The sequence below is a fragment of the Crotalus tigris genome, unplaced genomic scaffold (genome assembly GCF_016545835.1).
Source record: "Crotalus tigris isolate CLP2741 ecotype Arizona unplaced genomic scaffold, ASM1654583v1 scf7180000020990.9691751010:1144802, whole genome shotgun sequence".
NCBI classification, from domain to species: domain Eukaryota; kingdom Metazoa; phylum Chordata; class Lepidosauria; order Squamata; family Viperidae; genus Crotalus; species Crotalus tigris.
Window position 1 is genome coordinate 1,049,336 of NW_024098300.1, and position 27,886 is coordinate 1,077,221.

General features: G+C 45.8%; 1 protein-coding gene across 12 annotated transcripts in view; it reads left to right on the top strand.

The window, feature by feature from the left end:
- Positions 1 to 27,886, top strand: part of RYR1 (ryanodine receptor 1) — a 123,074-nt gene that overhangs the window by 82,988 nt on the left and 12,200 nt on the right. For 4 of the 12 annotated variants that reach the window (XM_039369222.1, XM_039369225.1, XM_039369223.1 and 1 more), the window contains 21 exons: positions 311 to 370; positions 1,313 to 1,450; positions 2,348 to 2,460; positions 3,080 to 3,176; positions 3,329 to 3,435; positions 4,160 to 4,211; positions 4,783 to 4,842; positions 4,948 to 5,047; positions 7,012 to 7,091; positions 7,732 to 7,808; positions 8,644 to 8,717; positions 9,470 to 9,487; positions 15,082 to 15,162; positions 16,008 to 16,096; positions 16,990 to 17,118; positions 18,221 to 18,325; positions 19,415 to 19,444; positions 22,436 to 22,517; positions 23,904 to 25,201; positions 26,413 to 26,495; positions 27,370 to 27,589. In XM_039369222.1, coding sequence (XP_039225156.1) covers positions 311 to 370; positions 1,313 to 1,450; positions 2,348 to 2,460; positions 3,080 to 3,176; positions 3,329 to 3,435; positions 4,160 to 4,211; positions 4,783 to 4,842; positions 4,948 to 5,047; positions 7,012 to 7,091; positions 7,732 to 7,808; positions 8,644 to 8,717; positions 9,470 to 9,487; positions 15,082 to 15,162; positions 16,008 to 16,096; positions 16,990 to 17,118; positions 18,221 to 18,325; positions 19,415 to 19,444; positions 22,436 to 22,517; positions 23,904 to 25,201; positions 26,413 to 26,495; positions 27,370 to 27,589 — 3,093 coding nt within the window. The remainder of the gene's footprint in view (positions 1 to 310; positions 371 to 1,312; positions 1,451 to 2,347; positions 2,461 to 3,079; positions 3,177 to 3,328; positions 3,436 to 4,159; positions 4,212 to 4,782; positions 4,843 to 4,947; positions 5,048 to 7,011; positions 7,092 to 7,731; positions 7,809 to 8,643; positions 8,718 to 9,469; positions 9,488 to 15,081; positions 15,163 to 16,007; positions 16,097 to 16,989; positions 17,119 to 18,220; positions 18,326 to 19,414; positions 19,445 to 22,435; positions 22,518 to 23,903; positions 25,202 to 26,412; positions 26,496 to 27,369; positions 27,590 to 27,886) is intronic. The other 8 variants (XM_039369229.1, XM_039369231.1, XM_039369232.1 and 5 more) reach the window with 3 other exon arrangements.

The following is a 27,886-nucleotide window of genomic DNA, read 5'->3' on the forward strand; positions in this document are numbered from 1 at the left end:
GAGAGAGCGTGAAATGGGCATGCAATTTCCTAGTTGAGGGAGGCTAGAGAAGCTGCAAAGGACACACAAACAGAAGCACAGACACACAGGATCACACTGACCATGTTCCTCCTCAAGTTCTCTCTTTGATTTCAGCGCTTTCTGTCCTGCCACCAAGGACACCAGTCCCAAAGTCCTATCAGTCAAGGAACACAAATGTTCAGAAACAAAAATCACAACTGATGGTGTATTTCAGAAGGGATAAACCCTTGTTTTTTCTAGAATTGTTTCTTGGTTACTTTGTTCATGCGAATGCTCTCCTTTTCTGCAGAAAGACACTGATGAAGAGGTGCGTGAATATCTCAACAATAACCTTCATCTTCAAGGCAAGGTGAGGACCTGGAACTGCTTCAGAAAGTGATGTTTGGGGAAATCAGTTTTTGCAGGTTTTGCCATAAATTGATTTGCTCCCTCTGGATGAGCACATGAGTTATAGTAGAATCTATTTTCTTTCTTTCTTTCTTTCTTTCTTTCTTTCTTTCTTTCTTTCTTTCTTTCTTTCTTTTTCTTTCTTTCTTTCTTTCTTTCTTTCTTTCTTTCTTTCTTTCTTTCATTCTTTCTTTCCTCCCTCCCTCCCTCCCTCCCTCCCTCCTTGTCCGTCCTTCCTTCCGTAATGAGTCCAGGCAGCTTAGAAACTACTACCGTGGTGGTGAACCTATGGCACGCATGCCACAGGTGGCACGCAGAGCCCTCTCTGTGGGCACGCACACTGTTGCCCCAGTCCTAGGCCTTCAGCTGCGTTTTATAAAACCTTTTTGCTTTAGGCCTCCGCCGTGTGCAAAAAAAAAAAAAAGGTTCAATCAGTCAATCAATTTCAACTTCTTGCTGGAAAAAAAAAAAGATCTCGCAAAGTTGGAATTGATTGATTGAACTTTTTAGTCCCACCCAGTCTGCCATTATCACTGCAGCCACGCACACCCAATGGGCCACACCCACCCGGCACCCGATGACACATAAGTGGGTTTTGGGTTGCAGTTTGGGCACTCGGTCTCTAAAAGGTTCGCCATCACTGAACTACTACATAGCAATGACTATAATAAAACACAGAAACTGTCACCAAAAAAGAATCTGGAAAAAACGTTAACGTCCCACAAGGGATCCATCACTCATTCTAACCCAGGATTTGGGGATAGAGACTAGTTTTAAGACCTCCTTTACCTAGAGCTTGGGTAGGGAGTACATGAATTGGAGGGTGTGTGTGTGTGTGTGTGTGTGTGTTTCAAGGTCAAGTAACTTGGCTTATGCTCCGTGAATATCCCCATTTGCCTTGCAGTGTGAGAATTCCTCCTCCATGCGCTGGCAGATGGCCCTCTACAGGGAGATGGCTGGAAAAGCCGAGGACTGCAACAAACCGGAGAAGATTGTCAGACGGGTGCAAGAGGTCTCTGCCGTGCTCTACCACCTGGAACAGGTATAGACCCACAAAGGCCTTTGGCAGCTTCCTAGGTTGAAGAATAGGATTTGCTATCTACATTTTTAATGGCTGCTGAGAGCTTCCCAAATCTGAACAATTCCATACAGCGATTCTCGGCGGCTGCCAAAATTTAAAAGTCAACTTAAAAAGAAAAAATAATCCAACCACAACAAAAAAAGCACCAACAATAAATATAATCAGAATGGCAGCCCGAGTTAAAACCAGCATTGCAATAAATCCATTACTCACGACCCCTTAATCCAGTGGTTCTCAACCTTTCTAATGCCGCGACCCCATAATACAGTTCCCCATGTTGTGGTGACCCCCAACCACTTATACATCACCGGGTGCCAAGGGCGTGGCCAAAGAAAAGGGGGAAAAAATGGCGGACAGCCTGGTTTGGCGACCCCCGTGAAATGGTTGTTCGACCCCAAATGGGGCCCCGACCCACAGGTTGAGAACCACTGCCTTAATCTCTCAGCCCCCACGTCCGGGGGACTCATGGCCCATATTGTTAAAAGTCCTCATTGGATTTTTTTTTAAAAAAAAAACCCTCCTTTCCACTTAGAAAAATTCCTTTTTCTAACATCAAAATCATCCTTCTGGACATTCGCTCAATAATTGTGCACGCCGAGAGCATATAAGCCTTCAAGGCAATTCAGTGCACTTGAAGGCTGTCCAGCTAACCATTAGTCACCCTGGAAGGCCTTGTGGATATAATAAGAGTGGATTGGGACCTAGCAAGCTATCTTCTTGATGGATCATGGAATTTTCAGAGGGAGGAACCTCAAAGGAGAAATACAAAGAAACCGCTGATCAGGAAAAGCAGGTGGAGGAGAGAAATGTCACTTATCCTACCTTTCAACTCCAGTCCTCTTCTGCTCTCTCCTGCAGTTAGAGCACCCGTACAAATCCAAGAAAGCCTCGTGGCACAAATTGCTCTCCAAGCAACGCCGGCGTGCGGTGGTGGCATGCTTCCGCATGACGCCCCTCTATAACCTACCCAGGTGAGTTAATACAGCTCGGTTGGCTGGTCTACTGATTGGAACAAGGGTCGTTCCATACCCAGATTCACCTCTTCCAGCTACAACCCGCTCACCACAGTCAACGGTCAACTCGCCATGGCCAACTTGCCGTGGGACCACTTGCTGCAGGACAATTCAACAATTCGGTTTAATTATTTAAAATAATTTTAAAAAATATTTTAACTTTTGTCGCTCACGTTTCATTAATGATTCTTTTCGATTATTTCTTCGATATTAGTGTAGCTCTTCTCCCAGGGCGAGTCGTTCCACAGTGAGATGGCCATCACGAGTTGGCCTGTGGTTAGTTGCCCAAGGTGAGTTGGCCGCAGCGAGTGGGCTGCAGCAAGGCGGCCACTGAGAGTTGGCCATGTGTCGAGTTGGCCACATTAAGTTCGCTGCGGCAAGATGTCCATGGTGAGTTGTCCAAGGTGAGCTGGCCACAGTAAGCTGGCTGCAGCAAGGTGGCTACAGCAAGGTGGCTGTGGTGAATTGGCTGTGGCCAGTAGACCCCTTCCAGCCGTTGGGGAGATCTGTGCTCCCCTAACGTTGCCAAAATTGGGAATCATTTGGGACACGGCTGACCTGCCTTTCTGCTTCTCAGGCATCGGGCTTGCAACATGTTCCTGGAGAGCTACAAGTACTCCTGGATCTTCACTGAAGAGCATCCCTTTGAAGACAGAATGATTGATGATCTGTCTGTGAGTCTTCTGGGGGGGGGGAGACCACAGGAGGTCAACTGGGTGCCTGGTTTGAATGCTCATTCCCTGGTATTTGTTTAGGGGAAATGCTACATTTCCGAAGGTGCCCTAGCCTAGCTTCTAATTGCTCTTTTTCCTATTGTGGGATGTAGAGGCCTGGGCCACAGGAAGAGGAAGAGGAAGAGGAGGAGGAAAAGAAGCCGGACCCTCTGCATCAGCTCATTCTCCATTTTAGCAGGACAGCATTAACAGAAAAGAGGTTCGCGGGGGGGATGGAATCAAAGCCCGGTGTAAATTTGGGTGCAAAAAAAGGATGAAGTAGCTGTAGCTGAAATTTTCTGCCCTGAAATAGGAAAAGGACAGGCAGAGCCTGGGGCTAGAGTCAAGAGAGGAATCAGCCTGGAATCATTACGTTCTCACAAGTGGTCTCAGCCCAACCTTCTTGAATTCTGTTAGCTCTTATCTAGTGACAATTTAGCGCTGATCATCAGTTGACTAGAGTCTTGTGTAGATGCAATAATTCAGCTTAGCTGGGGCTGATCCTGGACTATAAAGCTAGAGAGAGGGAGATATTTGGGAATCATCAGATTCAGCCAGCCAGCTCTCCATAATTTGTGTGTGGGATCCTTTTCAATTTGCTTCTTCCCAGGGTTGGAGGGAAATTACTTGAGGAAGTTGAAGAAGAATGGACCAAGTGTCTCCACACCGCCATGCTCAGTTTCATACCAAAAAAATCCCTGGGATTCCCACCTTGTACCCTCACCCTTGCCCATAATCCTTTATCCTCCATAGAAGGGATAGAGGTTCTCCTAGAGCTGATGGCGTAAGAAGTCTGTGTGGCCAGCTTTCTAAAACTTGAGGTCCTTCAGGCTTAGTTGCCCTGAAACTCCTAGAATTCTTGGTCGATTTGGGGAATTGGAATTTCAGTCTGTCGGGAGCATGATAGGCTGCTGTGGATCCTGAACGTGTTTGCTTTATTTCAGCAAACTGGATGAAGACTATCTGTACATGGCGTATGCTGACATCATGGCCAAGGTAAGCAAGAGATGGGCCATTTTGGTTTGCTTCAAAAGCTGGTTCGAATGTCTTGCTACGTTATCACCTCTATTCTAGGAGTAGGTGGCTTCCGTGGCTGCAAATGCTGTACCAATTTTTTTGTGGCATGTTGGCTGTTCTCCAAAAACGGGTGGGGCAGGACCCATTGGTGGGAGGGATTGGGGGAAAGGGGATGCAACCTATTTCTGGATCTTATGTGTATTGTGGAATGGGTCATGGCTGGGACAGGGTCAAACGCAAGCAGCCAAATCCACACATGAAGGTTTCAAGTTGACTACTTTATTGTGTTCCACCTGTTCTACAAAGAATCCCCCCAGATACTTGCCTTCCCTCGGGAACAAATAGAATAAGGTCCCATGGAACCTAGACAGTGTTAGGTCTAAGTCTTTTGTGGCTGTGCAAGGACTCCAGGCTAGCTCCCTGCTTGATGCCTCCTCCTTTGCCAGGCTGGGAATTTTCCAGCAGACAGTTGTGGGAAAGATCTTCATATATCTATATTGCTGATTCCGCCCCCCTCTTTATTTCTTTTCCTTCATCCCTGGGACTTCAGAGCTGCCACATTAATGAAGGAGAAGAAGGCAACGGGGAAGAGGAAGAAGTGCCGTTTGAGGTGGGCGACTTCTCTCTTTTCTCAACTTCCCAAATTGGTTTTGGAAGTCTCCCTGTCTCTCTCTCTCCCCTGTAATATTCTCCTGCCTGCTCCTTTGTCTTGCAGGAGAAGGAGATGGAGAAGCAGAAGCTTTTGTACCAACAGTCGCGACTTCACAATCGTGGAGCAGCCGAGATGGTCCTGCAAATGCTTAGTGCTTGTAAAGGTTAGAAAGGGGTCCTTTCCCACCCACCTCCCCTTCCTCTTAACTCCAGCAAAGAACGGATCCCCGGGCAGACCAGGGTCACTTCAGTCTAAGAGAGGAAGCCTTAATTACGTTGGAAAGGGCTGTAGCTGGAAGATTTGGGAAATGCAAGGAGTCCTCAAATTAAAAACATTGGTTTAGTGAAGCGATGGCGAATCTTTTAGAGACCCGAGTGCCCAAACTGCAACCCAAAACCCACTTATGCATTGTCGGGTGCTGGGTGGGCGTGGCCCATTGGGTGGGTGTGGCCCATTGGGTGGGTGTGGCCCATTGGGTGGGCGTGGCTGCGGTGGTAACGGCAGACTGGGTGGGACTAAAAAGTTCAATCAATTCCAACTTTGCAAGATCTTTTTTCCCCGCAAGAAGTTGAAATTGACTGATTGATTGAACCTTTTTCTTTGCACACGGAGGCAGAGGCCTAAAGCAAAAAGGTTTTATAAAACCCAGCTGAAGGCCTAGGACTGGACCTACGGTGCCCGTGCCCACAGAGAGGGCTCTGAGTGCCGCCTCTGGCACCCACGCCATAGGTTCGCCACCACTGGTTTAGTGACTGTTCAAAGTTACAGTGCCACTGAAAAAAGTGACTTGAAATGGCCGTTTTTCACACTTACAACCGTTGCAGCATCCCCAAGGTCACGTGATTGAACTTTGGATGCTTGGCAGCTGGTTCATATTTACAACGGTCTCAGCATCCCTGGGGTCACGTGATCCCCTTTTGCGACCTCCTGACAATGGGGAAGCCGGATTCACTTAACAACCGTGTTACTCACTTAACAACTGCAGTAACTCACTTCACAATTGTGGCCCAAAAGGCCTTTAACAACTGTCTCGCTTAGCAACAGAAATGTTGGGCTCAACTGTAGTCGTAAGTCAAGGACTTCCTGTACTGTTAAGTAATGCTGTCAAACCATTTTTTTTTTCTGTTTAAGCTGTAGAAATTGGAAAGTTGCTTTGCTTTTGAGTCTAAATTCCTAAGAGATTGGCTGGATTTCATCTTTGGTGTGGGGGGAGGGGCTGGAGAAAGCTTTGGAGCTCTTCAACTGTCACATTCTCCTTATTTCAAGCCGAATGTTATTTATGGTGCTTTAGCTTTGCACAGAGTTTTAGGAATCAGTCACCCTTCTCAGTTGTGAGGAATCAAGACCACAAACTCATCAAGGAGAGAAGCAACCTGGAATTAAGGAGAAACTTCCTAACAGTGAGGACAATTAACCAGTGGAACAACTTGCCACCAGAAGTTGTAGGTGCTCCATCACTGGAGGTCTTTAAGAAGAGACTGGACAGCCACTTGTCTGAGATGATATAGGGTCTCCGCCTTGAGCAAGGGGTTGGACTAGAAGACCTCCAAGGTCCCTTCCAACTCTGTTCTGATTGATTGATTGATTGACGTTCCAGTTAAGAGAATTTATTGCTCATGCCTGTATACAAGAATCTAGTCAAAATGGTCAGCACTAAATTGCTGCTAGATAAGAGTCAATGGAATTCAAGAGGGACTGGACTTAGATTGCTTGTGGGAACGTAAGGATTCCAGGTTGGTTCCTCTCTTGATTCCACCTCCTGGCTCTGCCTCTTCTTCTCCTACGTCCTTCAGAGTCTAGCACAGTGGTTCTCCACCTGTGGGTCGGGACCCCATTTGGGGTCGAACGACCATTTCACGGGGGTCGCCAAACAAGGCTGTCCGCCATTTTTTCCCCCTTTTCTTTGGCCACGCCCCTGGCACCCAGTGATGTATAACTGGTTGGGGGTCACCACAACATGGGGAACTGTATTATGGGGTCGCGGCATTAGAAAGGTTGAGAACCACTGGTCTAGCACCAAGGTTCTCCGATCCCTTCTCATTTGGTTTTTAGAGGCAAATGAGTGTTCCTCATTTGTGTTCCAAGACTAGAGATGTCACGAAATAATGTGGTTTTCTGTCCTGACAGGGGAGCCTGGGGCCATGGTTGCCTCTACTCTGAAACTGGGCATCTCCATCCTAAATGGTGGCAATGAGGAGGTACAGCAGGTAAGAAGAAGGAGACCAGGATTCTTCACTGCTAATTCTTGGAGACCAAGAAATGGTTTATCCCAAGATTAAAAGATTCAGATAACGCTGGGTGGAGTATAAAATGAGGACAGAGAGAGGGAAGTGATGATCGGAGTTGGAGAACAGTGGTTCAATGGGAAGCATTCTGAAGAACAGATGGTGGTGGGAGACCTCTTTAAAAGAAGAGTGAGAGCAAGCTACAGATTATATCAAATGGATATTCATCTTGGATATCCACCATGGACCCTCCGCCCCAGCATAAATCAGAATTGTAGAATTAACTGAAGGAGGCAGATTTGGGCTGTTCTAGCTTTCCACATGATGGTCTGCTTTGACGCATCTGATTTTGGGGTTGTCAAGAGCAGATTCTCTCACAAGGTGACTAACTCCTTTGTACGGAAGGGTCTGACTAGATCCATGCCATGGAGGAAAGTATGGTTCTCCTTCCATCTATAGTAGGGTCCTTCTATAGATTCTGTAGACCTTCAGAGCTGTAGATGTGAAGAACGATGATCTATGAAGCTATGAACTTGCAATGTTATGTTGTTTGAGTCTCCAAAAACTTAAAACATTAGCTTCCCCGATCCTTTCAAAATGTTGACTTTCTCCCTTTCTTCAGAAAATGCTGGATTATCTGAAGGAGAAACGTGAGGTGGGATTCTTCCAGAGTGTCCAGGTGCTAATGCAGACCTGCAGGTATTGTTGTGGTGTCTTCTACTTTTCTTCCTTGTTTTCAATACTTCTCATGATCTTCTTGCCCACAGTCTGGAACTTGAGGTTCTCTAGATTCAGCAAGGCCTTGCAGACGGGATGAGTCCTCTTTGTGAGATTATGAAGTTGCAAAATTCAGTCCATATCTCTTTCCCATACTTCTGGTTATTAAAAAAAAGGGCTGTGAAACACTTGAAGACCCTTCACGTCATTGATGGATCCTCTCTGGGGACAGGGAAGTGCCAAGAATGGTGATGTTGCCATGTGTATCTTCTGAGAACAGATAGAAAAAAATCGGGGGACCCATTGCAAGGCCATCTGGTGACTTCAAGTTTGGCGTTCAATAGAAGCAGTTAGGGAAGGACTATGGAGAACTCCAGATTTGAGGATAACTTCCATATAGGCCACCGTTTCCATCCGTGGGACTCCTGTGTATGTCTCATGTTGTTTAATTTCCCACAACGCCTTGGACTGAAGCTAGATTGGGGGCATCACAAGAAATTTAAGACGGTGCCTCAGATCAAGAGGTAAAATCATTAGGGGATCTGTTGGCCCAGCGGTTGGGTTGCCTGCTGCTGCTCAAAATGGAGTCCTAATACACACAAAAAAGTAAGAGTACTTGTGAATGAGAGAACACATAGTAAGGAAGCATTCTTGTTGGGTCTCTCTTGGTCCAGAGAAGTTAAGTAAAAGTTAAACAAGGTCAGTGTTATAACCATCATCCTGGAAGCTGCTACCCCCAGTGTTTATTGGTCCTCCAACCGCTATTCTACTATTTCCTCACCTCCTCTCTTGTTCCATTCCTCCCCTTCATTTGCAGCGTGCTGGACCTCAACGCCTTTGAGAGGCAAAACAAAGCTGAAGGTCTTGGAATGGTAACAGAAGAAGGAACAAGTAAGTCCTCCTGCCCCGGTTGAGGTGCTCCAGCAAATCGACCAAGAACGAAGTCCATCCTGCTTCTCTTAGCTCGTCTGCCTCCGAAGGCAGGCGGGGAGGCAGCAGCCCACCCCTCCTTCTGACACCCCCCCCCCAAGGTTGAGTCTGGCCACTGGGTTTTTTGGGGGGCGGAGGGTGCTGCTCAGGGCCCCATGGCCAAAAAATTCAGCAGGGGAGGCCAGGAAGCTTTGCATGTGAGACATCACCTCCTACTTTTTGTTTGCTGGAAAATGTTTTCCCAGGCTGGATATGGAGCAGGCTCAGTGTTGTTTTGAAGACGGGGGCAGAGTTTGCATCCCTGGGGAGGGATGCAAAGAAGTCTTTCCAAGATGGACACTGGCTTCTTTCTCACCAGGCCTGCCCAGTTGTTCATCCTCTCCCTCCTCTTCCAAACCCAACCCAGTCCTCTGCATATCCTCTTTGTGTTCACTGCTTCCTTCCGATTAGACGCGGATTAATTGAGATGTCTAAAACCAATAATGGATTTTCCTCCCCTCTCCCGTCCACCTTCCTCCACCCCAGGTTCTTTGGTCTCATCCGTTCTCCGTTCCACGTTAGCGGCATTTTAATCTATTTGGGGGGCTTTATTTTGCTCTCTTTCTTTGGTTTATAATGGTCTCCTTTTCCTTTGCACTCACCTCCTCTCTCCTCCTTCCTCCTTCTTTCCCTTCCCCTCCCCTCTCCTGCTGTCACCGCTGCCCCTCCCTCAGTCATCAGTCGTGAAAATGGTAAATAATCTCTTTTGCTTTGTATTGAGTTTTTCTTTGATGGTCAGTTTCTCCTCTTCTTTTCTTTTCTAACCTGAGAGTATGAAAGCTTAAAAAAAAAAAAAGCAAAAACCTGATCGGAACCCTCTCCTCCCCTTTCCTCCCAATCCTGGTTTGGAATCTAGAATCCTAGAATCTTTAAGGAATCCACCATGGGTGTCTAACATACTGAGCGCTGCAAATGTAGAGAGATCAGAAGAAGATCCTGTATTTGGACCAACTAGACCAGGGGTAGGCAAGCTTGGCTCTTTTATGACTCGTGGACTTCAACTCCCAGAATTCCTGAGAGAGGGAAACTTTGGCCCCTTCATGACTCGTGGACTTCAACTCCCAGAATTCCTGAGCCAGCATGAGGGAAACTTTGGCCCCTTCATGACTTGTGGACTTCAACTCCCAGAATTCCTGAGCCAGCATGAGGGAAACTTTGGCCCCTTCATGACTCATGGACTTCAACTCCCAGAATTCCTGAGCCAACCTGGCTCAGCTGGGAAACTCTCCCTTTCCCCTCAGCATGGCTGGCTCAGGAATTCTGGGAGTTGAAGTCCACGAGTCATAAAAGAGCCAAGGTTGCTACCCCTGAACTGGACGATGGGCAAGATGAATGTCGCGACGGGGATCCTCATAAATAACTGTTTGCTCAAGTGTATGTTGGGAATGGTTGGGTAGGTTAAGCCACATCTCCTTAGAGTCTGGAAGTTCTGGACAGTGAGGAATTTTGCCCAGTGATCTCCAAATCTAGAGTCTTCAGACTGGACTTGATATCGGTGATCAAATCACTGAATTACCTCAACTGAGAATCCAGGGCTTTACCTGGAGTCTCAAGCAAAGCAGACAGGAGACTATAATCTATGGTCCAGGCAAGGCTAATGGTAGATATATCAATCCACTGTTGAACATCTATGCTTATCAGTAGGGGGTGGGTTGACTAGCTAGGCTGGTCTGTTCTTTGGAAACCAGGCCATGTCTTATGGACAGAATGGCTAGTTTTCTCATTCTGAGGCAAAGCCCCAAAAAACAAGCAGTTCTGGGTGGTCAACTCAGAAGACCAGCAGCCAGGATAGGTTTCAAGTTCTAGTTGGTGAAACATCTGAAGTCTGGTGAAGAGACTCCACTGAAGTAAAAAATTCATGATGGAGTTGCTTCCCCTCCATGCAAGATGGTTGGGTTCTTCTCACCGTTGGGTGAAGTCATCATGATCAGCCAGAACCTGGCTGAATAATTATGCAACGCATTACACCCGTGTCAGCCCTGAATTGCTGGAGGGGGTTCTGATCAGTCTTCAAAGGGGGCAGGAAAGTGTCCTGAACTTTATTTGGTGCGTGTCCTTTAGTTGATGACCCCAGGACCACGTTACTCTATCATTCTCCCCAAAATTCAAACAATCATGCATTGTGTTCTTGTAAGCTTTGCCCCCTCCCACTTTCAGGAGCCCTTATGGGCTCCTGACTATTTTTGATGCAGATCCCAGTCTATCCCACCCATCTCCCCTTTTCTTTGTCCTATTTTCAAAAGTCTTCAGTGTAGCACACTTTGTTGCCTCCATGTTTGGACCCTCCCGCCATTTTGTTTACAGCAGAGTTATTCGTTGCCTATTGCCAGCTGTCGTCCCAGCTTAGACTGGGACAAAGAGGGTGCAAGCATAATTGTGTGGCTGAGTTGGCGGTATAAGTGCTTTGTAACAGTGCAACGTCATTGTAGTAGCTAGCTGTTGGATCCTATGTCCTCAGTACCCATGTAGATACCTTCTGATGTTTTGTGTTTGAAAAGGAGTGTGTCTGTGTATTTGTGAGACAGGTACAGGTGGGTTAAGCAAGTAGAAAAATTGCAGAGTAAAAGTATAATATATTTACTACGCTTCTTGGGCCTCAATCTTGTAAGTAAACTTTGTCCTTCTCTCTGGAAATGCTGTGTACCTACAAGTAGCCCTCGATGTAACCATTTGTTTAGTGACTGTTTGAATTTACAACAGCATTGAAAAAAAAGTGAGCTATAAACAGTCCTTGCACTTACGACGGTCGCAGAATCCTCACACTCGTGATCAAAATTTGGACAGCAATTGGCAGTAGAAACATTATAGTACATCTGTAGAAATTGAGATAACAGACATTTTTGGCATCTGAAATTGCACTGACCTTTTCAGTAACTGTATTCTTATTAAATTCTTGGTTAATGCAGGAAAGTCTGTATTATACCATCCTCCAGGATTGTCCTTGTGGTGGTCTTTTTATATTACGTTGGTATATTTTTTAAGAAGCTCTCATAATAATGCTTGTTCTAATATTTGATATAATTTTTCTCTCTCTTTGTAGTAAATGTCCTTCTGTTTTAATAACCTTATAGCAACCACACTATGGCCTTCCTTGTAGTAACTCTGCTTTGGGGGTGTCACCCCTTAGCACGAGAGCCATATCCATAGATCACCTTAACACCTCGCCTTTGTAAATCTCCTGTGCTTTTAGACAGAGGTGTGCGGTGTTTTCTGGTTGGACCCCAAAAAATGAGATCTGGATAAAAAAAATTATTCCAGTTTAATTCAATATGAATTAATGCAGTGCATTGATCATTGCACGCCTCGTATTTTATGACGTTTCCCTTTTTGTTAAAAATTACAACTGAGAGGCCAATTTTGGAAAAGCCACATCTTGAGTATTTATGTTTTGAGGTTGTAGCCTCACTGCTGTCCTGTCGTAACCATGTTGTCCTGCTTAGCTCCTCTGCTTTCCCAGATTTTATTTAATCGGATTTTTGAATGCCCCGAGGTTTTTCTAATTCAAACTGTCTTCAGATAAAGTCATTCTTAATGAGGTAACTTGGAGCAGCAAATGGCCCTTTCTCTCCTTCCCCTTGAGCCCAGCTTCCATCTGCAACTGTACCGGTAGTCCTTGACTTACATCCAATTGTTTAGTGTCCATTTGAAGTTAAAATGACACTGAAAAAAGTGCTTTAGGATTGTTTTTCACACTTAACGACCAATGCAGCATTCCCATGGCCGCATGATCAAAATTCAACCGCTTGGCCACTACTGGTTCATATTTATGATGGTTGCAGAGTCCCGGCCTTCCGACAAGCAAAGTCAATGGGGAAGTGAGATTCATTTAAAAACCATATTACTACTTAACAGCTGCAGTGATTCACCTTAGAACTGCGGCAGGAAAGATCATAAAATGGGGGAAAACTCACTTAACAACTGTCTGGCTTAGCCCCAGAAATGTTGGGCTCCATTGTGGTCATAAATTGAGGACTACCTGTGCCCAGTTGGGAAGGGAAGATGGCTGTTCTCATGAAGGAGGATAACCTGCATTCATCCAGGAAACCGAGAAAGCTACTTCACCAAGAGTGGAAAAGGGATTGGTCATTAATGCCATTTGGGATATATGAATCCCACAGAAGGAAGAAAACTCCTTCCTGTGAATGGGATACCAGTCCTTGCTCTCCTCATGCCAAAGTTGGATTCATATCTTCATTAATGACCAAGGCCACAGAACGGATGATGGACCTTCTTCTACCACTAATTCTATTAACCGTCAAGGACAGGGCTGGTCCCTTGGGTATCTTAATTCTTGCTTTCTTCCTGGTCTGTATTGATCTCCATCCCCTCCCACCGCTGTCTTGTTGTGCTGGATTTTCTTTGCTTGCGTTTTCTTCGTCCCACACCAACCCTCCCTTCCCACGTTTTGTGTGTCACCCTCTGATCCTGTTCCCATTAGCCACAAAAAGGATTGTCCCAGAATGATGTGGCAAAGAGCATCCTTGGCCACAGGGCAGAAGCGAGCAGAAGGCCCTCCTTCACGTCAACCTTGTTTAAGCCAAACTCTACTCCGTTCTCCCACCCTCCTCTCTGCTATCCCATCATAACACCTCTTGTGTCTCCAATTCTCGAGATTGAAATTCCATCAGGAATGGAAACATCCTGCCAATCTGTTGACATTGAGCTGTAGCTGGAATGTCACAGATGTGGGTTTTCTTCAGCAGAATTTTGTGCACCTTCCTGCCTTCCTACATGATGGAGTCAAACAATCCACTAACCAGATGCATGAGAACCCCGATTCTACTACTACCAAGTCAACCACTGCAGCCCTCATTTCAGCTCGGTTCCCCGAGACCAGTCCTTTAAATTCTTTTGCTCTGAAAATAAACATTCAAGATTGACGGGTACCAAATCTGGCCTTAGAAGTCCTCAACTTCAGTGCCTGTTAGAGGCCAATGTGTGTATATTAACACAGGGGTCCCCAACCACTGGTCCATCAGGCCACGACATGCCAGAAACCGGGCCGCGTAAACAAGCAAAGCCCCATCTGCGGGATGCAGGTGGTACCTGAAACCACACCCCCTTGGGTCCACAGAAAAACCTCTTCCTGGAACCGGTCCTTGTTGCCCAGAAGGTTGGGGACCTCTGTATTAACCCTCATGAAATTGAAGAAGGAGCTTTTGAACTAATTCTTCACTGATTTGCTCTTCAACCAGTCTCTTCTTTTTAAAGAGAGGGTCCTTGGTGCTCTCTGAGCTTGGTTACTTGAAGACGTTTCATGATCCAACTAATTAATATTGTTAATTAGCTATAAATATTCTCCTTTATTGGTATTTTTCAAAGAACAGCACTGTCAGGGAATTTGCGCAGCGGGTGTCCAAATGGAGTCAGAGATGCTGACACGAACGTGTAGTTTTATTTATTTTTATTTATATATATATATATATATATATATATATATATATATATATATATATATATATATATATTAATTACATCTATATATATATATATATATTACATCAATATATACAGCAAACTAGATCATGAGAATCATGAGGTAAATGGGAATCATGAGGTAAATCATAGAGCAAACGGCACACAGAAGAAAAAGGCGGGAAAAAGGGGAAACTCCCCTCCACATCCAGAGCAACCAATCAGAATGCAGATTGCCAGCACTCTTCAACCAATCAACCATAACTGTATGTTCTGGCTCATTGCACAAGCCCGCTGCTCCAGCTGCTAAATTTAAATATCTACTGCTACTACTACTGGTACTGATGATGTTACCCAGTTTGGGTAATGAAACGTCTGCAAGAAAAACCACCAAGTTCAGAAAGCACCAAGGACCCCTCATTTCAGCTCTGAGCTACAAATATTCTTCTTTATTGGTTCTTTTCAAAGAGCAGCATAGACCTTGAATTGCAAGTCAAGGACCCCCAACACCTTCCATTTTAGCCCTGATTTGGAAAAGTCACTAAGAGCCTCTAAAATCCTGCCAGGTTTTATTTAGGCGGCTACTGTTTGCAAAAGGCAACTGTGGTCCCCAAGACCTTAAGGGGAATTCAGCCTGACTGAGTCCTGCAGGGTTGTATCTTTGCCCAGTGTGCAGCCGTGTTTTTGCCGTGTGGATTGCCTTGCCCAAACTAGCTTGTGCCCAGCACTGGAGAAATTTCAGTTTCTACTAACTGCATCAGTTCCTGCCCATCCTTGGCTCACCCCAATTCCTTCTCTCTGCTCCTCACTATGTTACTCCTGTTAACGTTAGCCAGTTCTGTCTTTTCCCTTCACCCCTTCCCTGCTCTAGGAGAGAAGGTGATGGCTGACGACTTGTTCACCCAGGACCTCTTTCGGTTCCTGCAGCTCCTTTGTGAAGGACACAACAATGGTAAGTTGACCTTATCGAACCCAAGAGAAGGAAGGTTTTTGCTCAGCAGCTGGGGACACCAAAACTGGAGCAGAGTGACAGAAATAGGAACAGCTGAATAAACATATAAACATACAACCCCCTTTATGAGGTTGCCACTAAGAAGAGGGGGAGTCGACCTAGTCTCCAAAGACCTGAAGGGAGGACAAGAAGCAATGGATGGAAACTAATCAAGGAGAGAAGCAACCTGGAACTAAGGAGAAAGTTTAGAACTATTAACCAGTGGAACGACTTGCTTTCAGAAGTTGTGGTTGCTCCCTCACTGGAGGTTTTTAAGAAGAGATTGGACCACCGTTTGTCTGAAATGGCATAGGGTTTCCTGCCTGAGCGAGGGGGTTGGACTAGAAGACCTCCAAGGTCCCTTCCAACTCTCTTATTCTGTTACAATGTTGAGAATGATGGAAGGGGAGCACGGTTGAATGTTCAGTAAAGAAAAATGGTTGCCATTGTGGAGGTCCATACTAACCAGCCAGTAAAATCTAGGAGGGCTGATGGGCTCAAGTTTCCATGTCCAAATAGGGCCACCTTGTGACACCTTGAAGATGGACCTTCTCTGGGTCTTTTCCTACTCTCCAGGACAGCGTTTCCCCTGATGTTCACACATCCCCAACTCTATTCGGTTTTCTGCATCCTTAGGTGGGGCGATGTTGACCCCTGATATAATTTTTTATATCACGTCTTATTTGGGGGTGCTATCACTCCAACAGGAAGGTGACTGTTATTGGTTACAACTTGGACCCAGGTTGGTTTGGTGAACCCAGGAAGGGGCTTGAGGTTGAGTTCACACCCACTGCTTTCCCTTGCAGATTTCCAGAACTATCTGCGGACCCAGACTGGCAACACCACCACAATCAACATCATAATCTGCACTGTTGACTACCTTCTGCGACTTCAGGTGAGACCTCCCAGCTATGGATGTCCAACTGCAACAAGCATGGTTTCAGCAAGTTTAATGAGGAGAAGGACTAGGGGTGACACGATAGCAATGTCCCAATATCTCAGGGGCTGCCCCAAAGAAGAGGGAGTCAAGCTATTCTCCAAAGCGGCTGAAGGCAGGACAAGAAGCAACGGGTGGAAACTCATCAAGGACAGAAGCAACCTGGAACTAAGGAGAAACTTCCTGCTAGCGAGAACAATTGATCAGGTTGCATCCAGAGATTGTGGGTGCTCCATCCCTGGAGATTTTCAACAAGAGATTGGATAGCCATTTGTCTGAAATGGTGTAGGGTTTTCTGTCTGAGCAACGGGTCAGACTAGAAGGTCTCCAAGGTCCCTTCCAGCTCTGCTATTCTGTAAGCTCAGGAATAACTCTGCTTCATCCACAGCAGTAGTTAGGAGAACTGTGGCTGTTGGACCTCCAGAGGATGGGAAACCAGCTTTTTTTTATTATTATTATAATTTTTTATTTTTTTATTTTTCCAAACTCTCCCCCATACATATACCGTGATATTTATCAGATGTTAACATACATTCTTTTTACATTCTTATATACAAGATATTTTTAATAAAATGAAATAAATACATACACATGACCTTTGATGCTGCTCGCCCATTTCCCCTTTCACTGTATCCACACTCCTCCTCCTCTACCTTCTTTTTCCCTTTCTTCTCTTTCTTCCCTACTTCCCTCTTCTTCCTCTCCTCTTTCCTTCACCACTCTCCTCCCCTTTCTCCCCACTTCTCCTCCAACCTTCCTACTTCCTTCCCCCCTCCTTTACTCTTTTCTCTCTCCTTTCTTCGGGATGGGAAACCAGCTTATGTTCTCTTTCTTCTCTTCCCAATATCCAGGAGTCCATCAGTGATTTTTACTGGTATTATTCAGGCAAGGACGTGATTGACGATCAGGGCAAACGCAACTTCTCCAAAGCAATGGCCGTAGCCAAGCAGGTCTTCAACAGCCTCACTGAATATATCCAGGTACAGCTTTGGAGATGGGGAAGCTCCATAAGGAGAGGCCCTTCTCCAGAAGGTGTTGTGCCTTGGGGGGGGGGTCCTTTTAATAGCCCCCAGAGGATGTGAACTTGCAATAATGCAACAATGAGTTAACCATCAGCTTATGTGTCTCAACTTTGCGAGATCAGCTCAAAGACCTGTAATTGAGACTTGGCCTGAATGACTTAGCAACCCCGTCTTGGGCTTCTGCAGGCGATTAATATCAAATGTGCCACTCTTTGCCTTGATCCACAAAAAATGTCTCGTATGTATCCTGACTTGCAGCCTAAATGTTGGAGATGTGGATGTTTGGATGCTACTTATTGTCATATCTGGTGGTCATGTAAAAATATAAAAGCTTTTTGGATTAAGATATGGTGGAATATCCAAAGGATTTTTAGAAGAAGGATAAAATTTACCCCACAATTGTTTTTGTTAGGTATTGTTTCTGATTGTGATAGTAAAGAGACTATATTGATGTTAAATTTAATTACAGCGGCCAGGTTGTTAGTAGGGCAATGTTGGAAGAAGGAATCTTTGCCTACTTTGCAAGAGTGGTTTCTTAAAGTTTCTTATTTGGCGGAAATGGCAAAGATTTCGGCTTTCTTGAAAGATCAACCGCAAGAGAAGTACCTCCTGGTATGGAAAAAATGGATAGATTTCATACAATATAAGTTGGATATAAAAAAATATTATTTAGTTTTTGAATAATTTATATTTAAAATTTAAGATATTTCATAGACATTTTTTTTAATTTTTTAATTTTTCTCTTTTTTATTTGATTTTTTCTTTTTCTGTTTCTTTTTTTCTTTCTTCTTGTATTTTTTTATATATTGTTGTTAACTATTTTATAATTTGTTTAATTAATGTATTTAGATTTGCTTATGGTTTATATGTGTTTTAAGATTTTTTTAAAAATTTTTAATTAAGCCTGTATTCAGCTCTGGAAGGTCAGGGGAGGGTAGGGGAGAGTTGGGAGGGTTTGGGGAAGGGAATTTTTTTTGTAAAACTTAAAAATTTTCAATAAAAAAAAAATGTGCCACTCTTTGCTCTTTTTTTTTTTCCCTTTTTTTTAATGTCTTCTCAGGGGCCTTGCACTGGCAACCAGCAGAGTTTAGCACATAGCAGGCTGTGGGATGCAGTGATCGGCTTCCTCCATGTCTTTGCTCACATGATGATGAAGCTGGCTCAGGTAAAAAGAAAATGAAGAGACTAATTATCCAACAGCCGCTAAGCAAGAAAAGAAAAACAAAATTGACCTTTGCAGGTCATTTAGGATAGCAGCCAACACTTAGCTTTTAGAGCTGATGTCCGAGGATACCGCCCTTCTCAGCAGCCACTGCCCTTCTGCAGCCTGAAGCTGGTGGCTGAATGTTGCCGGCTGGTTTATTCATAGCGGTGTGAGGGGGTCCCTGGGCGCTCTGTGCCTGGTTGTTTTCTTGCAGACGTTTCATTACCCAGCTAGGTAACATCATCCGCGTTGGTAAGGAGTGGGATTCGCTCTCCGTTTATATTCAAATGATCTTGGCCGGTCAGTGCTGGTGGGAACGGTCATTGGCTGGGCAAAACACCTCCCACCAGCAATCAGCAGCCAGATGAGCATAGAGCAGGGGTAGGCAACCTTGGCTCTTTTATGACTGGTGGACTTCAACTCCCAGAATTCCTCAGCCAGCCTGGCTCAGCTTGGAAACCTCTGCCTTTCCCCTCAGCACGGCTGGCTCAGGAATTCTGGGAGTTGAAGTCCACGAGTCATAAAAGAGCCAAGGTTGCCTACCCTTGGCATAAAGGAACTCCAAGATTAACACCAGACCAACATTCAGGAAGTAAGCAAGACCCCAATCAAGGAACTGGCCAACGAGCTGATAGGAAACAGCCCAACTAAAAACCATTCAAGACCACTCCCACCAACACTGACAGGGCAAGCCACTAGTACATAGAAAGAAGAGCAAGCCCACTCCCCTTCTAGCACTGATGATGTTCCCTAGCAGGGTAGTGAAACGTCTGCAAGAAAACAACCCAGCTGAAAGAGCACCAAGCCCCCACCCTCCCGCATTTCAACCCTGAGCTATAAAATATTATCCTTTATTGGTACCTTAGCAGTGTGCAAAACGTTTCAAATTAAAATCTTTTCGGCTTGAGATGGTGGTTCCCACCCTACCCAAGGTGTTTTGGGGGGCAGGCTGACCATACTACCAGGAGCCAAACCTAGAAAAATACAAAACAGAAAAACCCCTCTCTTAGAAACCTTTCTGAATAATATTTTTTTTCCAATGTGTGACAGACGACCCAACCCCCAGCGCTTCGAAATGGCGTAAGAACCTTCTCTGTGGTCTGCGTCCCTCCATCCCACCCCTCTGGCTGATCCTCCCAGTTCTCATGCTTCCCCCTTCCATCCCCCTCTCCCCTTTGCTCTCCCTTTCCTTTCACCGGGCCAGACCAATTGATGGATTGATTGATTGATTAAGCTTATATGGCGTTGTTCTTGCCAAAAGCAAATGCCAGGTAAACCTATCAATAGAGATGTTCCATTGAACATTCAGTTTAAATTACATTGACCAAGATGCAGAGGAAGGGAGCCCAGTACATTCTGGGAGGAAGTGGGGTGTTATCCACAAGCCACTTCCAGAATAATACGCCCCCCCCCCCTTCATCAGGACCCCAGTCCACCTGGCAGAGCTTACTGCAACCGATAAATGGTCATTCTGCCTTCCTGGCCTATCCTGTTGACCAGGTCCGGATTTAAATCGTCCTAAATCACTTTGCGTGCATAGAGGTGACAGACAGATTGTAGTTGACGGGAAACAAAACTAATTCTTCAGCCAAGCAGCTCCAAAGCTGGACTTTACAGTCTGTAGAATCTGATGGGCTTCTACATCATTTCGTCTTGGGTAGGTGCTGATTTTTCTAGTTCAAGGTTTTGTAGTTACAGGAACCGGCTGGGTTCAGCCCAAAGGGTAGATCAACCCATTTTTTTTTTTTTTGTGGCCACCCATTTGTGGCTCTTAATTTTGTGCTTTTGTCTATAAATGCAAAGGTAGCCAAGTTTGAAAAACGCTGGTCTCTATGAATAAAGCTTTGGCTGATTTCCCGGAACGTGAGCATAATTGGTACTAGCTTGTAAACTAGTAAGTCAGTCTCAGACCTGTGGGCTGAATTGGTATATTGAAGAGGCCCAGCTGTGTCTGTATGGTTACTCAAAAGTCAAGTTCAGCCCAAGGCAGCCTTTACTTTTTATCCCACACCCCTTAAAATCTTAACTGTGGGGTCCTTGATGCTCCCCGAGCTTGGTTATTTCCTTGCAGACGTTTCATGACCCAACTAGGTAATGTCATCAGTGCTAGAAGGGGGTTCGCTCTCTCGGTAGTGCCTTGATAGGATTAAAGGAACTTGTTAGGAGGAACTATCAACACAGACAGACAAACAGTAAGCAGCCTAATCAGAGAGCCGCCAAGAACACCCCCACCAACATTGATAGGGCAAGCCATTTGTATATCAACAGAGAGCAGCTCCCACTCCCTTCTAACACTGATGTTGTTCCCTAGTTGGGTCATGAAACGTCTGCAAGAAAACCAGCCAGCTCAGAGAGCACCCAGGACCCCACAATTCCATCCTGACTTACAAATTTTGTCTTCCACGGAAGTGCCAGGTGCCTCTTACTCCATTGACTTAATGTGGAGGAACAGCATGTTTGATCTGGTCCATTTTGCGGTGGCTGCTTCTCATTCCTCATCCAGCTTTCCCTTTCTGCTGTGTCCTTTCTGTGTTTCTGTCTCCTCCATCTATCGGGAGGTGGTTGAAGGCTCCATGCTTGACCAACGCTTGGGCTTGCTGGCTCATCCCTCCCATCCAAGCTCATTTGCAGGCACTGGCGGGTGAGGGCAGGGACACAAGGGGAGGAGAAGAAGAGGACAACCAAAAGCCAGGTGGAGGGGCTTGATTGCAGTGGCGATGGGGGCATAATTGGGGGAGACCGAGGAGGCCAGCTGAAGACAATTCAGACTGGAGAAGGTTTCTCCAAGTCATTGTCAGAGCAGGATGGCGAAGGTGGTCTGGATGAACCCCATCCCAGCTTCCTCAGAGCACGAGGGTGGGAATAAGCGTTGGGACAACTTCACCAAGGAGAAATCTTTCCACAATGATCTCTTTCCCTCACCAAACTGTCTCTTTGTTGCGCTGCCCATGAGGAGCATTTTCGGAGTGAATCCTACCCTGAGGTAAGGAAGCCAGCACCTGTTCAGAGGAAGAAATGCACCCCCGTATATGTATTGGGGGTTAGTTCCCAGTTGACATCCTCCAAAGAGAACGGGACGCTTCGGGAAAGAGACATCTGAAGGTCATCTGGTTGTTTTTCTTTCTACGTGCAGCACACGGGGACCGTAACTGGTCAGGTTGCATATATCTAAACCAATGTTTCTCAACCTCAAGTCGCTTTAAGATATGTGGACTTGTATCTCCCAGAATTCTGCCCCGGGAATTCTGGGAGATGAAGTCCACACATCTTAAATTGGCTGTGGTTGAAAGTCGCTGACCCAAACTGACTTTTGATCCCAAACTTCCCTCTAGAGCAGAGCTGACTCAGGAATTCTGGGAGTTGAAGTCCATGAGTCATAAAAGAGCCGAGGTTGCCTACCCCTGCTCTAGACTTAGTTTCCACATGCTGTGGGACCCCAGAGGGATTTAGAGCACAAGTCAGCACCTTTACCCATTGATTCACACGACCGTCACACCTGTCGGTGATTGCAGTTTTGATGGTGCTAGCACAGTGGTTCTCAACCTTTTTAATGCCGCGACCCCCAACCGGTTGTAAGTCGAGGACTATTCAACCGGTCGTAAGTCGAGGACTGCTCGACTGGTGCAGCACTGTTTGCAGAATGGGACTTTTGGCGGGCTCAGCAGAGCAGAGACAGCCTGGACAATTCCTATTGGCTTTTGAAAGCCAATAGAATTAGACTCTGTTGAAGAGAGTCTATTCTATTGGCTTTCAAAAGCCAATAGAATAAAAGGGAGTAGCACAGCTAAGGAAAAGGGGAAAAGAAAATGGCGGACTGCGTTGTTTGGCGACCCCCGTGAAATGGTCGTTTGACCCCAAATGGGGTCCCAACCCACAGGTTGAGAACCGTTGCGCTAGCAGGAAGCCAACTGGTGTGGGTGACCATTAGACTACTGATGCCTGAAGGACTGTAAGTGAAGAAGGCCCAGGGGTCCCTGAGGAGGTGTGTTTCAAAGAGGCCTCAGGGCACACCAGAGAAATATGTCCCCGTTCTCGTGGCATTCTGTATCTTACACTTGCTTGTTCTTCCAGGATTCTAGCCAAATTGGGCTTCTGAAGGAGTTGTTGGACCTTCAAAAGGACATGGTGGTGATGCTGCTTTCTCTGCTGGAAGGTGACAACCCTCTGGAGGAATCTCTGGGCTCCATGTTGGCTTCTAAAGGGCAGAACCTCCTGGCTTATAGGGCCTTACGCTCAGTTTCTAGCATCTCCAGCTGGACTCTGACTAGGTCCTGGCCCAAAATCTGAAGGCTGATGCTAGCTATAGCTCAGTGTTTCCCAATCCTGGCCACTTGGAGATGTGTGGACTTCAACCCCCAGAATTCTGGGAGTTGAAGTCCACACATCTTCAATCGACCAAGGTTGGGAAACACTGCTATAGCTGATCCTTGCCTTAAGACCATGACAATGTCCAACACATCTTTCTCCTCCTATTTTCTGCACAACACAACCCTATGAGGTGGGTTGGGCTGAAAGAGTGGTTGGCTCAAAGACACCCAGCTGGCTTTCATGGCTGTGGTGGGACTAGAACTCCCAGTCTCCTGGTGATTGGCCCAAAGTCTGCCAAAGTCAATCCCTAAATCTTAAAGTTTCCAAGTTTGGAGACCCTTGTCTTAGGCCATGGCTAAGGTAGGACTTGAACTCATGATTTCTCGCTTCCTAGCCTGGTGTCTTAACCACTAGACCAAACTGGCTCTCTGGTTATGTGAGTCGTGCAGTTTCATTCTTAGACCATGTCTGCAAATTGGGTCCTATTTTTCCAGGTTGGAGAACTTGAAGCAATGAGTAGAAAAAAAATATTTACTAAAGCAGAGCAAAGATAGCAATGAGTAGATAAAAATTATTTACTAAGGCAGACGAGGCTCTGCCAGGAGAAAGGAGCACTGCCATCACCTGTATCCTTGGTATATCTTGACTCAGTGACACAATTGTGACATTGTCTGTGGAGATTCTCAGTCATCCAGGTCACGGTTGTCCTAAAGATGCTTTTTCAAGAGGCAACTGGACTGTGTTTTTCCTAGAAGACATTTTGCTTCTCATCCAAGAAGCTTCTTCAGTTCTACAATCATACATATCCCTGGATGATTGTCTTTGTACTGTTGTTTTGTTATGTTTTATGTGTTTTTTATTGTTAGCCGCCCAGAGTCCTTCGGGAGTGGGGCGGCTTATAAATTTTTAAAATAAAATAATAAATAATAAGAAGCTTCTTGGAAGAGAAGAGAAGATGAGATGAGAAGACGCTTCTTGGATAAGAAGCAAAATGTCTTCAAGGAAAAACAAAGAAAGTCCAGTTGCCTTTTGACAAAGCACCTTTGGGACAGTTACGACATTGTGTAATTGTGTTGTCTACCAAAGATACAAAGCCATCTCGGTACGACTTAACATACCCTATCTCTTGATGGAGGAACATAATATCCCTGCTAACATAACTTACTTATCTGTCTTCTGCGTTCAGTCTCGTTGTCAAAGTATAATGTGTGTCCTTGGTGTATCTACTCAGGAAATGTGGTGCATGGCACCATCGCTCGGCAGATGGTGGACATGTTGGTGGAGTCCTCCAGCAACGTGGAGATGATCCTCAAGTTCTTCGACATGTTCTTGAAACTGAAGGACATTGTGGTTTCTGATGCCTTCCGGGATTACATCACAGATCCACGGGGCCTCATCTCCAAGAAGGACTTCCAGAAGGCCATGGACAGTCAGAAGCAGTACACGCCGTCAGAGATCCAGTTCCTTCTCTCCTGCTCAGAAGCCGATGAGAATGAGATGATAGACTATGAAGAGTTTGCCAACCGTTTCCAGGAGCCCGCCAAAGACATTGGCTTCAATATCGCTGTGCTGCTGACAAACCTCTCAGAGCACATGCCTCATGATGCCCGCCTGAAGACCTTCCTGGAACTGGCCGAATGCATCCTCAACTACTTTAATCCCTACCTGGGCCGCATTGAGATCATGGGCGCCAGCAAACGCATTGAGCGCATCTACTTTGAGATCAGTGAGACCAATAAGACCCAGTGGGAGATGCCCCAGGTCAAGGAGTCCAAGAGACAGTTCATCTTTGATGTGGTCAACGAAGGGGGGGAGTCGGAGAAGATGGAGCTCTTCATCAACTTCTGTGAGGACACCATCTTTGAGATGCAGATTGCATCCCAGATTTCAGAGGAGGAAGGAGGGGGGGAGGAAGAGGAAGAGGAGGAAGCAGAAAGCATCGAAAGTGGGGAAGCTGAGAAGGCATCCGCCCCTTCAGAGGCATCTTCGGTGTTTGGGGAGTTCCTGGAGAGCATCCTGAACTTCTTCCGCATGTTCACATATCGCAACGTCCGTCGACAGTTCCGCAAAGTCAAGAAGATGACGGTCAAAGAAATGGCCGTGGGAGTGGCCACCTTCCTTTACACCATCTTGATGGGCATCCTTGTCTTCTTCTACAGCATCCTCAAAGGCTTCTTCCTGCTCATCTGGAGCACACTCTTTGGGGGCAGCTTGGTGGAGGAGGCCAAGAAGCTCACGGTGACCGAACTGCTGGCTAGCATGCCCGATCCAACTCAGGATGAGGTTCATGGCGATGTTGCTCCTTCTGAGGAAGATGAGCAGGTGACGGAAGAAGAAGAACTGAAGATTGTGGAGCCCGGCAAGGAAGAAGCATCTGTGGAAGGTGGAGAAGGTTTTGGAGTAGATCCAAAGAAAGAGCATTTCCGTCCAATGGCCCCAGATGCACCTGGTGGGCTTGGAGATATGGGGGACACCACCCCAGTGGAACCTCCCACACCTGAAGGGACACCCATTCTCAAGAGGAAATTGGTACGATTGGGGCTTGAGGGGGTGGGAGTTGCAGGGAAGGTCCAGTATGGACCAAGGAGGAAAAGGAAAGGCGGAAAGAAACCATGTTTAGGCAATGTGGGCCTAAGAGCAGCCCTTAACCTGGGCCAATAAGCAGGGTCTTGTGAAATAAAAAGCCAAGTGACTGGATATGTGTCCAGTTCTAGAGATGATGGCAAGCCGCTCAGACCCTTCATATGTCAAATGTAGGGCTGTAGTTTGTCCTTTCAGTCTGCAGGGAGGTTGGGGAATAACAGAATAACAGAGTTGGAAGGGAGCTTGGAGGTCATCTAGTCCAACCTCTTGCTCAAGCAAGAGACTCTATACTATTTTGGACAAATGGCTCTCCAATCTCTTCTTAAAACTCCCAGTGATGCAGCCCCCACAACTTTTGAAGGCAAGCTGTTCCATTGGTTAATTGTTCTCACTGTCAGGAAGTTTCTCCTTAGTTCCAGGTTGCTTCTTGATCAGTTTCCAACCATGGCTTCTCGTCCTGCCCCCAGATGATTTGGAGAATAGGTTGACCCCCCTTGTCTTTGTGGCAGCCCTTCAAAATATTGGAACACTGCTATCCTAATTTCATTAAACTAGACAAGTGTTCTGCCTATGTTTTGAGCCTCCGGTCCCCTAATCATCCATAGTTTACTTCTTCAAGCTACAGGATACCTATTTCGGTTTGGAGAAGATGGATAGATTATATTCAGAATAAATATGGGATTAAAAAGTTCCATTTACTTTATGAATAAATTTTAGAATATTATTAGTGTTGTTATTATTAATAGTTTATTATAGTGAAATTTTTATTGTATTGTTTATGAATTAGGATTTTAATTTGTTTATATGATCAAGTTTATTTGCAAATTGTTTATTCTGTGTTAAAGGGGAGTTAAAGCGCATTATATTTGTTTATCTATATAGTTGGTTAATGTTGGTTAGATTATGATTATTATATTTGTTACCCTGTATTCAGCTCTGGGAAGTAGGGGAGGGGGGTAGGGTGGGTGGGTTTGGGGGTATATTTTGTAATTTTTGTAAAACTTTTTAATAAAAAAAAAGCTACAGGATATCATTCTAGTACTGAGTGACGTCCCTCTTGAAATCCTGTAATATTTTTCCTTTCTTTGTCACGTCCCTCCCTTTCGTTTCTTCCCTTGGATCCAATTTACTGATGGTTCTTCTTGTGACTTCTCCAGGTGGAAGGAGAGGCAGGGGAGGAGGAACCACATCCGGAGCTGGAGAAGATTGAGGAGCCCCCAACAGAATCAGAGAAAGCTGAGTTGAGTGGCGTCGGAGGTTTATCTGTGGTTGCTGAGTTCATCAGAACCCCCTAGAAAAAATTCATGAGGCAGAGAGTTTCAGTGCCTAAAGCAGGGGTCTGCAAACTTGGTGACTTTAAGACTGGTGGACTTCAATTCCCAGAATTCCTCAGCTGGCTGAGGAGGTCTGGGCGTTGAAGTCTACCACTCTTAAAGTCTCCTGCCTAACAGCATCACACTAACTATCGGTAGTCCTTACAACCAGTCATTTAGCAATCGTTTGACGTTACAGTGCCACTGAAAAACAAAGGGATGAATGACCCACTTCTCACTTTTACAACAGTTGCATCATCCCTAGGGTCACATGATCAAAGTTGGGACGCTTGGCAAACTGGCTCGTACGTACGACCGTTGCCATATCCTGGGGTCACGTGACCCCATTTTGTGACTTTCCGACGAGCAAAGTCAATGGGGAAGAAGCCAGAGTCACTGCATTGATTTACTTAACCGTCGTGTCGAGAAAGGTCGTAAAATGGGGCAAAACCCACTTAGCCATTGCCTCGCTGAGCAGCAGAAGGTTGGGGTCGTAAATTGAGGACGATTTGCTGGGATTGAGCCTGGGAGATTAGCGCAGTTACGACGCCCAAGCCAATGGCAGAATGAAGCCAGATGAATGAAACGGATCAGCCAAGGAAATCTGTGTCAGACCTGCCTCCATGTAAGCCTCCAAATAGGAACCATTCTTGGCTCCGTTTGTGGAGAAAGGCAGCTGACAATCTTGGTGTCTGGAACAGAAACGCCCTAAGGATTATTGGGAGTGGGCATAGGGTCTGGGAAGGGTGTGTGTGTGATTAATCTGCAACGTGTTTTCTGTGCCCTCCCCACCACGTCTAGTGCAGAAAACGGGGAGAAGGCTGCAAAGGAAGAAGAGGAGAAGAAAGAGGAGGAGAAAGAACACAAGGAGGAAGAGCCACTACCACCAACAGCAGCTGAGGAGGAGGAGGAGGAGAAGAAGAAGAAGAAGAAGGTGTCCCAGCGGTCGGAGAAGAAAGAAGAGGAACAGAGAGGCTCAGAGTTTTGGAATGAGTTGGAGATCCAGAGGATCAAATTCCTGGTAAGGTCTCCTTGGGATTGAATTTTGTGGTGTGCTGTAGAACTGTGTTCCTCCACCTTGGCAAGTGTACAATGGGTGGACTTCAGCATAGCTGGCTAGGGGATTCTGGGAGTTGAAGTCCACCCATCTTAAACTTGCCAAGGTGGAGGAACACTACTTCAGAAGATAAGGAAATGTATGACCTCCTGATTTTGAGCAGAAACATCTCGGTGACCTTCCTGGGGCATCTGAGTACCATGATACTTGGGGCATCAGCCACCTCTCTAATCTCCCCTTCTTGGTTCTTGGCGCAAAGCC